This window comes from Homarus americanus, unplaced genomic scaffold, assembly GCF_018991925.1.
Source record: "Homarus americanus isolate GMGI-L3 unplaced genomic scaffold, GMGI_Hamer_2.0 scaffold24260, whole genome shotgun sequence".
Classification (NCBI taxonomy): Eukaryota; Metazoa; Arthropoda; class Malacostraca; order Decapoda; family Nephropidae; genus Homarus; species Homarus americanus.
Window position 1 is genome coordinate 6,623,333 of NW_024721079.1, and position 12,782 is coordinate 6,636,114.

General features: G+C 38.7%; 1 protein-coding gene across 2 annotated transcripts in view; it reads right to left on the reverse strand.

Moving 5' to 3' along the window:
- Nucleotides 1–12,782, reverse strand: part of LOC121861499 — a 32,292-nt gene that overhangs the window by 11,299 nt on the left and 8,211 nt on the right. For both annotated transcript variants that reach the window (XR_006088034.1, XM_042359297.1), the window contains exon 2: nt 11,105–11,182. Coding sequence is in view for 1 of the 2 variants with exons in the window: in XM_042359297.1 (XP_042215231.1) it covers nt 11,105–11,182 (78 nt within the window). In the remaining variant the exon portion in view is untranslated. The remainder of the gene's footprint in view (nt 1–11,104; nt 11,183–12,782) is intronic.

Sequence of the window (12,782 nt, forward strand, 5' to 3'; positions counted from 1 at the left end):
ATATCCCCTTCTTTGAGGAGTTATTATAGGCCGAGTTGTCTCTGGCGACGGGGACCCTGAATCCTCGTGATAATATTATATTTTTTGTATTAAGCAAGTTCACCCAATGAGGTGACAAAAATAATACTGCCTCTTGACATCGACATTAGAACTATTTAGTGTTGTATAAGACAGGTGGAGGTGAAGGTGAAGATATTACTTTTATCTATTCTGCACAAATTGTTATTTCTTTGTTTAATTCACAACAAACAGCGTCTAAAATCACCAAAAATTGGAAGTAATATAAAAAAAAAATCCTTTATACACCAGTGTGATGGGACACAAAAAATATAGTCACTATGTCTAGTTAAAAATATTTGGCGTCTACAAGGTCAGCATGAGTAAGAATAACTCTGACAAGACATAACTATAACTGCTATAATAAAACACATAATATTGAAGTAATTAGTAGTTAACAGGACGTTAAATAAAAATAAAAATAATATATATATATATATATATATATATATATATATATATATATATATATATATATATATATATATATATATATATATATATATATATATATATATATATATATATATATATATACAAAGGTACGAGTCGTATTGCGTTTGTAAGACATGAAATATATACTGTATATAAAAATAATTGGTGGGTGAAAGTTAGTACAGTTGGTGGAGAAGCAGAAGACACTGTAGCTGTTAGTAAGACCATCACCAGTACTCCACCTGTTCTGAAACACTCATGGTCAGTTGATGATGACGGCAATTGCTATAAGGTTATGACTCCCTGAGGATGAGTATTATGAGGTTGTGACTCCCTGAGGATGAGTATTATGAGATTGTGACTCCATGAGGATGAGTATTATGAGGTTGTGACTCCCCGAGGATGAGTATTGTGATGTTGTGACTCCCTGAGGATGAGTATTATGAGGTTATGACTCCCTGAGGATGAGTATTATGAGGTTGTGACTCCCTGAGGATGAGTATCATGAGGTTGTGACTCCCCGAGGATGAGTATTATGAGATTGTGACTCCATGAGGATGAGTATTATGAGGTTGTGACTCCCCGAGGATGAGTATTGTGATGTTGTGACTCCCCGAGGATGAGTATCATGAGGTTGTGACTCCATGAGGATGAGTATTGTGAAGTTGTGATTCCCCGAGGATGAGTATCATGAGGTTGTGACTCCCTGTGGATGAGTATCATGAGGTTGTGACTCCCTGAGGATGAGTATCATGAGGTTGTGACTCCATGAGGATGAGTATTATGAGGTTGTGACTCCATGAGGATGAGTATCATGAGGTTGTGACTCCCTGAGGATGAGTATCATGAGGTTGTGATTCCCCGAGGATGAGCATCATGAGGTTGTGACTCCCTGTGGATGAGTATCATGAGGTTGTGACTCCATGAGGATGAGTATCATGAGGTTGTGACTCCCTGAGGATGAGTATCATGAGGTTGTGATTCCCCGAGGATGAGTATCATGAGGTTGTGACTCCATGAGGATGAGTATATGAGGTTGTGATTCCCCGAGGATGAGCATCATGAGGTTGTGACTCCATGAGGATGAGTATCATGAGGTTGTGACTCCCTGAGGATGAGTATCATGAGGTTGTGATTCCCCGAGGATGAGCATCATGAGGTTGTGACTCCATGAGGATGAGTATCATGAGGTTGTGATTCCCCGAGGATGAGCATCATGAGGTTGTGACTCCATGAGGATGAGTATTGTGAGGTTGTGACTCCATGAGGATGAGTATTGTGATGTGAGGACTAAGATACGCATGTTTATTATCCCTCCACAAGAAGCTTGTTTAAGAAAGAAGGTCGTCATGAACTCATTAAGTTTTATGAGGCTGAATTTTAATGGTCACGGAAGATGTGTCTTGGGATGATTGCTCAACGTTTTTTTTTTTCTTGGTGTGTGCAACGCAGAGATCACTAATGTTACTTGTTGGCGGGAAGATGTCTCGATCTTTCAACTGTTCTGTGACCTTAGTGTGCGTGAGATAGTTAAACTTTGGGTGTGAAATGTTGTGACTCGTCCCAGTTGGTTGTTTCCCGCTTGTTTCTGACTGTCTATGCTTCTATCACACCATTGACAAGATGTGTAACATTCCGGATTCTCAAAGACTCGCAGGTCAGATTTTCTTCTTAATACAAGGCACAAGAAAGTTACTATTTACGGAAGACTTTCAGTGAAATTTCTTAGCCATTTTGGTCGTTGTCATTTTTGCCGTGACATAAGTATGTCACTTTATTACAGTCTCACATTTCTAGTTAAGTGGATAGGTGTAACGTAACGAGGGTTGGTTGGTGAAAGGGGACGATGAAGCCCACGCTGATTAGTTGTCAAGTCCGGAGGCGCCAACACCCAGCTTATCATCATCATCATTATCATTATCAGCCAACATCAATCTACAGCACTGCTGCATAAAGGCTTCCTCTATACGCTTCCAATACCACAGGTCACCTTCTGGGTCTTATCTCGCGGGATCACGACTTAGAGATAACCCTTACTCTCTTAACATTATCATATCAGCCGACCCCTGGATGTAAATATAACTAACAAAATGGTCTTTTCTTTGATAAGAACTATCAACTGTTTCAAGGTTATCAGTACCACTCCCTCCCCTCTTCTCTCCCACTCTTACTCTCCTCTCATTCACTCTCCTCCCACTCACTCTTCTCCTCTTATTAGCTTTGACTTCTCTTTCTTTCAATTCTCCTCCTCCTCCACCTTCCACTTCCCCCTTTTTTCCCAATTTTTCACTTTCTTCTTTTCTCCCTCTTCCCTGCCACATCTCTCTCTCTTTCTCTGTCTGTCTGTCTGTCTGTCTGTCTGTCTGTCTCTCTCTCAGCTAAGTGTAAGAGGGAATTTACATATTGGCATGTGTGAGGGTAGCAACAAGACCAGCTGGAGAGGGGGGGGATATGGGGGGATGAAGGGGGTAGGGGAATGATGAAGAGAGAGGGAGGGGCGGGGAGGGGCAAGGGGGAGGTATAGATAATGCCTTGTTACGTTATGTTTATTATACCATTGTTGTTGTCACATTATCTAATCACTGATGATGGTTACTGGCCCATCACACACACACACACAGAAACTAAATCAATAACAGTTCACTGCTTTCCTTTTATGAATCTCTCTCTCTCTCTCTCTCTCTCTCTCTCTCTACTTGACACAAACAAGGAAGTGTCCGTGGACCAAGACACGCAGACAAGATATTCACTCGAAACAAATTATATATATATATATATATTTTTTTTTTTAGAGGGGAGAACGAAACACAGAGATGATGTGTTGGTGGTGGTAATGGTAGTGGTGATGTGGTTTAAGTGGTAGCGGTGGTGGCTTTGTGGTTGAACTGGTAGTAATCGTGGTTGTGGAGAATTGGGAGGAATGGGGATGGGAGTAGTGATGGTGGACTTGAAGGGTGGGTTTGAAGAATGGGTGAAAGGTGAAGTAGAGCGAGAAGAAATAGTTGGTATGTAAAGGGTGTGATGATGGTGGTCAGTGAGGTGTCCCCGCGAGAAACCTGCACCATGCGGGCTTCTCTCACCTCATACACACTATCTCTCTCAATATCTCACAATGTAGCTCTTTCTCACATATAATTACTGTAATTAAACTACACAAAGAAAAATCATGAAGTCTTCACCATTAAAGGAATAATGTTATATGTGTGAATGTGGTGTGCACACACAGACACACAATTAATATATATATATATATATATATATATATATATATATATATATATATATATATATATATATATATATATATATATATATATATATAATGTCATGATAAGCAGCACAACAGTGAGCACCAGTCACACAGTCAAAGATATGACCCTCACGCTGAAACCTTGACAAATATGTCCTTCACGAGCACTCTTTTCTCCCTCCACAGAGGGAGAGAAAATTTATGCAAATTAAAGTGTGTGCGATAGATAAGGATAACAGTGAAGATAAAAAATACAAAGGAAGAGAAACATACAAGAAAGCAAACTGACAGACACAGGCAGCTTCTAGAATCTAGATGAAGCTGTTGCCAAGAGGATCCTATAACTGAAGGCCACTGGCGTCCCCTCCCCTCCCCTTCCACTACGATGACACGGGAGTCTATAATGGAGGCAAAGTGCACAGAAAATTCGGCCCAGATATTGTACTTATTTATGTTGTTTGAATCCATTCTAGTTAAAGGGTTTTAGTCCTGTGTATCCAGAACTTCATATTGTTCATCCTTCTTCTACAGTATAGTCGTGGTATTATAAAATACTTGTAAAGATCACCTGAATATTAGGCACCCCAACTTATTTCACCTAAAGATTAACTTACCCTAACCTAACTCTACCTGTAGCGTTAAGGTGATTAATCTTAAGGTGAAAAAACCGGGGTGCCTAATCTTCAGGTGATTTGCTTAGAGTTCTGTAATGGTATATTGATGTCTTGACCACAACAATGTTTGTCCAGTCGTGCTAGGAAGTGTGGCCTAGTTGCTAAGGTAAGGGGTTAACTAGAGCCCACGTGAGGTTGTTGTGACTCCACTTGGTGTGTGGCGGTGGGAAGGTCTTTGTGAAGTACATCGCTAAGGACATAAAGGAGTAAATGACGTATGTAGTGCCTTTAATGGTTTAACAAGATAATTTTCTTACTTCCTGGCCGGGACTTTTATGTTTGTTTGTTATTTTTACATGTCAGAGAAGGAGGGAAGGAGGTAGGGAGAGAAAAACAAGGACAGTCAAACAAAAATACAGACTGAAAAATACATTATATGGCTATTGGTAGTTAGAGATAATGCGAGAGTGTGTGTGTTTGACTTGTCTTGATATTTTTACATCAACAGTATAGTTACTTGTTTATTTTTGCTTCCTAAGAACGATTCACAATTTCGCTAAAGGAAGACGTATTTTACTGTCTGTGCTGATTAACTGTCAGTTTATATCAGTCAGGACTGGGTGTCACTTGTCAGAAGTGATAGTAACTGTCCACAACTCCCAACTTGCTGTACCCAAGGTTGTGATGAATATATCACCACACACACACACACACACATAAACTGCTATCCATATTATTTAAGAGGATTATTTAGTGATATTTATACACAAACAGTACATCGGAATGCTCCAAGTTATATAAATCTTGCGCCAAGATCTCTACAAATGTAAATCATAGTAACTCAGAGTTTAGGTTGCCCGAGATCTGTGAAAAGTTAGTGGGTTCCTTTGGCCTGCCGCTGGGAGCAACACGGATACTCCATATCGCTACTACACATACTGTATTTGCCAATGAGAAGCAGGTTTGGAGTATCGATCTTTTAGAATAACTCCAACTGCGTCCTTATGTAAGCGTCACGACATAAGGGATCATGTCCGGATTCACAAAGATTCTGTACGTTAATTTCATCCTTTAACTAATTCTGTACCTTGTAAATTAGTTTAGGTAGCTTCAATGTAATTTCGATTCGATTTTGAACGTTTTTTGTTTGTTTTTGCGCGCGTGCGCTTTAGCATAGCTCTGTCAATTAGATGCGTTCCGTTTAAGAGAAAACCGAACGTAAACTTTGAGAATCCAGCCCCGACCCTAAGTATGACGGTATGAGTGTGAGTGAAGGAGAAATCATTAGTGGCGTACGATATAAAAAGCATCTACAAAATAAAAGAGGTTTAGTACAGCGAGGTTTAAATTGTAGCCAAGATCTGGAAAAAGAAATGCTTGTGATTACTAAACTTACTACAGCAAGCAGCTACGAAATCACCAAACTGAACACATCCGACTATTTTATCGTTGTATTATTGAAGTCCGGAGTGACAAAGATTCGTACGTAGATTTTTTTTTCACCGTAACTGAGCTTAAGATGACACATTTTGATATAGTCGTGTTTTATTGATTTGATTTGAAATATTTTTACCGTAGTTTAAGTGAGGCAGTTAAGTGGGTTCTTACGCATTCAGCAGGAGAGAAAAAATAGTTTACGTATGAACTTTTCATCATCCGAACCCTGGGAATACATTAGTTTAGGGGAAACTGGTAATTCAGCATTTTAAGACAAACACACGTACAGACAAACACACATATATAAGTGAAGGGGGAGGACAAGTGTCCCTCAGGTGTCCTAAGCGGTCGAGGTCACAGTTCCTAAACACCACTTGAGAAACATGTCACGAGAACAAGAGAGAATTGGCGGTAATGCGCCCAGTACAGCGCCACGATGGCGGGAACCTCTGAGTCTGGCGTGGGACTGTGGTGTTGTTATTATTGTGTCTATATTAACTGTTACTGTTATGTGTTGATAGTTACTGTTATTGTTGTGTCTATATTAACTGTTACTGTTATGTGTTGATAGTTACTGTTATTGTTGTGTTAACATTGACTTATTGTGTGTTTATATTAACTGTTACTGTTGTATTGTTGTGTGTTGATACTAACTGTTACTGTTACAGTGTACTGCCTTAATATTAACTGATATTGTTGTGCAGTTATTGCACCGTGTTAATATTAACTTTGATATGAACTTACGTATACTGATATTAACATTCTGCTTTTTTCAGAAACCTAGTAATTAGCATTATTATAATCTGAAGCGACTGGTATCAACGTCAGCATAAGTAAGGTATCAACGTCAGCATAAGTAAGGGCAGACTTTACACGTTATCGCTGCTTATTACTGTAATGTCGTCACTAGCGTCCGCACTGACCCCCAGTCTTGCGATTGTGTTTAATAGGGAATAACGGGTGTTTATCTCGGATCAATTCATGTAGAGTGACTTATTTAAAACGTGTCAGCTCAGGTTTCAACGTCGTTTAAGTGTCCGTAAAAAAAAAAAAAAAAAATAAGCGAAATTAGTGACATGGGGTGTCGACCGTAATAACTTAAGCAGTTGACGGCCAGCAAACCCAAAGAAACAAACAAGTGCTATGGAAGCTTATGAAACGATTCAGACAAACAGGCTATTTCGACGTAAAAAAAAAAACACGAACGTCTGTCAGCTGTTGTTACAACAGAAATTGCAGAAAGTGCGACAAAAATTAGAAAGAAAGGCCAAAAAAGCCTGAGACGACTATCACAAGTTCACTGTTCTTAATATAATGCCAGGAAATCGGACAAAAATTTAAACATCCGTAATTATCTTCTGGGAAACTGCAACCCAAAAAAACACATAATTCACGAGTTCTTGTGGCATCTTAAAATTGAAGGAGGATGATTTCAAAAGGATAGTGTCACGAGCTACACATCTAGCTACAATCTGAATGAGGTGCAGCTGCTCTGGTGACCGTATTGAATCAAAGTCTTTTCTTTAAAGATATTTAAGGGACAAAGTCTATGTTACAAATACAGGTACTTTCGACGAATTAAAAACAAGAGGCACCAATGTCATCAAGTGTTCCTCAAGTAATGTTGGTCTGTATCGGAAAGTATGTTGAGACGAACGAATTTGTGTATTCAGCATGTTTGTTGGGGGGCTCTTTCGGTTCTTTATTCAAGGTAATCATTTAAACAATTTGATGTAAATTTACTTTTAACTTTAGACTCTACTCACAACACTTTAGGTTTCTGTCTTGATACATGTTCCAAGATAACTATTTTCAGGATATATTTAAAATTAACATTGTATCCACAGTTGTCTTTGTTGTGCGTTCGTATTCACCGTTATATTGTTGTTATTATGCTAATGTGTTTTTGAAAATACGACATTCATTACAGTTACAGAACCTCAAGTGGTATTGAGGAAGGTGAGATAGGCTGGGGAGTTGGCTGCAGCTTGTACCTACTAGTGTCCACAGGACCAGCCAGACGACGCGAGGCCACGGAAATAATCAGGTTAGTCCACGACAACTTAGCCTAACCTACACGGCTTTACTTATTTTTGTGTGTTTATTTATATATATATATATATATATATATATATATATATATATATATATATATATATATATATATATAATTATAATAGATTACGGACAAAATACAACCTTCGAAAAACTCTTCAATTGGCGGGGAATGGTTGAATTTTCTCCTTTAAAAAATTGTCCGGTGGGAAATCCTTTGTTGGGATTTCGACCGTATTGTGTAATTCAATAACTCTAGTGGATAAAATTGTCTGGCGGGATTTTGTCTGCACATCCATTAAAAACTATTTGAAACTCTCGCATGCTAAAACGTTCCGTATAAGAAATATTATCTACGAATTTAAGGAAAATATATACAACCTGTCTTAAAGGCTATTGTAAACTTTATATTGGGGCTGAAATTGTTTATCGAGGATATTAGCTATGCTATTCTATATTCTAATCAACGTTAATTAAAGCTAAACTATAGCAAACATGGAATCCGGATGAAAATTATTTGTTACCAACACACCTGTTTCTGTCTTTGAAAGGGTATGGTCAAGACCATGTTAAGTACTGTAAAATTAACCTTTTCCCATTTGCGCTCGTGTTTTGGGAGAATATAATTTATTAATTAAGTGAATATGGAATATATTTAATCTTTATTTACTACCTCGCCCCATACTAGATTCTGCGAGGCAGGTGCATATTGGTATTAGTGGGTATGCATACCTCAGTTGTGATCCAGACGGCATGTTAAAGATTAAGCAGGATGCTTTCCAGGTTCCTTGAGTCATGAACAATTGATCTCGAAGGGGGCAAAGAAATCCCTTGGGGTCCCCCAAGGGGCCCTCCTGGGGCCCCAGGAGGGCCCGAGAGAAACAGTTATAACTTTTTTAAATTTTGTCTGATTCGGACATTCGACCTTCTGAGGATAGGTATTGGAAAGACAAATGTAAAATAATAGAGGATGTTTTCAAACATAGCTGCCGTGCTGACATTTTAGCCGAATTTATATTTTGGGGGCCATTTTCCAATGGTTTTTCTTGAAAAACTGTGTTTCGGCATCAATATTAATAATAAAATTGTAAAGCAACATCCCCTCCTCACCCTACCACCATAACCATCACTTGCTCCAACTTGACAACAGAAGAAACTGCTTCACGAAGCTACTCGACCCCAGTGAGCACCGTTTCAGAACCAGTTTCCCATTCGACTATGAGACCAGTTTCCCGTCTGACTATGAGACCGAGGCATCGAGGCAAGTTGTGTATGCCTGGTAAGCTGAGGCTCTACTCTGTGGCCTACGGGGTGACCGGATAAAACCCCAACGGACAAAACCCCAGTCTCATATATAAAATATAAAATAAAACACTTTTATGTTTAGGTTAGGTTAGGTTAGTTTTGTCCGTTGGGGTTTTGTCATGGAACCGGCCTACGGTGTTCCTCTTCTCCAGGGGTGTGGACGACGAATTGTATTAATAACTACTGCTGGTGGTGTTGTGATGGATTCAGGGCAGTGGACTACGGCGTTAATCCCTGGTTCCTTGTGGTTGGCCATCGCAACCTAGACTTGCTACCTGAGCTGCCAATTCTATCAGGTTTTTGTGTTGTTGTATATACCTGTAGTACGTGTATTTAATGTTTAAAGTAAGAATAATTGGGTAACATTCTGGTGTGTTTTGGTAGATGCATAGTTGTTACATTTTTATTTTGATAACTGCATATTTTGTTATACTTGTGTTATATAATGTACCTAATTAACTAACTTAATCAGCACTTAATATAAATTTTATTAAATTACTCAGTTTACATGATAATCTTCTTATCTCTTTCATAACTTAAATTTGTCTGTCACGAGCAGTGATTCTTGTGTGTGTGCTGCTTACTTGCTGCATCCACGTATTTCAACCCGCCTAGATTATTCACTCCGTAATTTTACTTGTCAACTTTGCCTTTCTCAACATTGTGGGTAGCAAGGAGGGACATCACAATATGCAGTTATGATTTTTCCTCTCGGGGTCTTTGGGGACCCTAAGGGATTTTTTATTTTTGTATTTTTTGCCCCCTTCGAGATCGATTATTCGTGACTCCAGTGACCTAGAAAATACACTAGTTAAACTTTAATACGCCGTCTGAATTAGAACCTGGTGTCCCCTGTACATACATACCAACTTTATGAACGTTCAAAGAAAACTGAATGCTTGAGAGGAAGACTTAAACATTTCTCCCTGTGCCCACAGAAGTTATCTGTTGACGTGTGTGATATTTTGTTTAAAAATATATGATTATCGTAAAATATGTAGATATTTTATTACTAGTTTTTAGGAATTTTACTAATGTTAAATTTGCAACTAAATCGTAAATACCATGTCTTTAGGTTATTCAGGATCACTGATTGCATCTTCATGCAACTTTGGAACTATACAATGGATGCTTCAGAGGGTACTAACAGTCATGTGTTGGTAACAGTGATGGTTAAAAAGGCATTAAAAAGTCCGGCTTGAGGCACCGAATTCCCAAGCAATTTTTGGGGGGTTCCTAAGATTGGCTTAATGCATTTCTCTAACATTAATAATAATAATAATTCAGGGGGTAACTACAGTATTTGATCGAAAACGCCAGACTCGAGCTTTACGAAAAAATAAGTAAAAAAAAACTGTTTAGAGGTCATGGAACTCGAGTGCTGAAAGACATCTTTAGAAACCCCCCAAATAGTCTCCCCCTCCTGGAGTCCTGGACCCAGATTCTCATAGATTCTTACAATATTGTTTTACTTGTAACTGGAGGACAGAACACAGCTGGCTACAGTAGTCTTGGAATAATTTCGATGTCGTTTTGGCTGCCATGTTTTGTCTTAAGTCAGCCAGTTATGTGTGTTCGTAAATTCTTTGTTACGTGAAAAACTTTACGTACGAATCTCTGAGACTGGGTCTTGGACGAGGTAGGATTTCAAATCTCAGAGTCGTAGGATGAATAATCCTCGTATGTGACGTAAATTACAAATGATTTATCAAAAATAACTTAGAAATTACACTGACTCGGCAATTAATTTAATCCCATTTAAAGGATAGATTAATGTCGGCAAGGAACGTATTTGGTTAAGGTATTGTTTCAGTGTATTTTTTTAAAACTAATTTAACCAGCTAGGTGCGCTTCTACAGTACATCTTCAATTGCGAGCACATTTCATCTAACGGACCTGTAAAAACCAAACCCTCGAGATGTTATGACAGTTCTTGTCCCCCAAGACTTACGGTGGTGGCGTCCGATGTTCCATCGTCGGGCTGGCTGCTGTTGCTAACGGCCATCTTCTGCTGTTCTTGTTCAGGATCCTGAATAAGGGCATTATCATTAGGAAGATTTAGTGTACATATGCAACCAGTAACCCAACCACACATTCAGACTCCTTCAAAAGAGAGCACTTGGCTACGGGTTTTATGTATACACACAAACACTTCATTGACTAGTTACTTGTCATAACTGGCCTTTTCGTCTGTAAATTGTAAAACAATAAGCTCTTGATTGTTGAAGCACTGCGGGCGGCATTTGCTTTGCCGTCCATTATAGCGGAAGGAACAAAGATCCAAGTGAACGTTTAACTCCTCAAAAAGCGTGTTTGTTATTCGGCATAAGAAATATGACTGGTTTGTGTGTATGGGGGCAGTTGTATGGTAATCACTTTTTACTGTCATGTATTGCATGGTTCTAGGGTACCGTGTTAAGGGGTTCGTGGGTTAAGGTTCAATTAACAGTGACGGCAATCGAATGGATACACCAGTGTGCTATATTTACACTGTCCCTGCCGGGCAGTCAGGTCTATGGGACTCTTTCACTTTTCACTAGTGACGAGGAGGTTGGTGTTGTTATGATGTTATAAGTGCGCTTCAACAGCTAAGGCCTTTAAGCGCGTAACTGAGTCATAAATTACACGATTCCATCAACAATTAAAAATTATGAGATTAAAAAAACTCTAGGTCCCTGTCGTATGGGTTCCTGGTGTGATCCCGGGCACCTTCAAGTTCGCCCAGTGGTATAAGTTACCTAACTTTGCAAGTGTGAAAATAAGGTATTGCTGTCTACACTGCTTCCTTTTGTACCAAGAGAAAGTTTAGTCTGCAGTGTGTTGTATTCGTACTGCCCATAACCGGAAGTTAGTCCTAAGGTTCCCAATTTCACTACTGATTAGAAATTTATCGAAGAATTTTGTTATTTCCAGGTCATGTGAAATCCCGAATTGGCGGAAGAAGTAATTTGTAAAGGTTCTGACGACATTTAGCTGATGGTGGAGTGAGTTCGTCATGTACTGTAACTGGCGACAACGGGTGGATCTTGTATTGTAGCCGGAGTGATGGTGACATAATATTATTAGTGTACGTGCGTTAGTGAGGCCTTATACTATGCTGTGAGTGTTTGAAGTGATTACGTTCATGAGTGACCAGTTAAATATTCTCAAGAACGCCCTGTCATTATCAGTCACCATGGATCAACTGATACAGCGTTCATGCACTTAGAAATTGTTGTTTGATAATGTCGAATATCGTTGAAAAAAATATCTTGCTCGTTCTAGATAGTGTTAACACGCATATTTGTTTTCATGAGTGTCAGAAATTATTTTGATTATTTCAATAGTGTCGATTTGGTAAATGAATGAACAAAAAATGGACTGCCGGAGGGAATTTTACTAAACATTTGGTTAAACCGCATATAATGAGGCCTTAGAATGACGAGAGACGGCAGGAGCACGTATGTGGTATAACCCCGCACACACACACACACACATTATATATATATATATATATATATATATATATATATATATATATATATATATATATATATATATATATATATATATATATATATATATATCATGTAGATCCACAATGAAAACGTGGATAAGATAATTCTTGATAAAATTACGCAGGGAAAGGG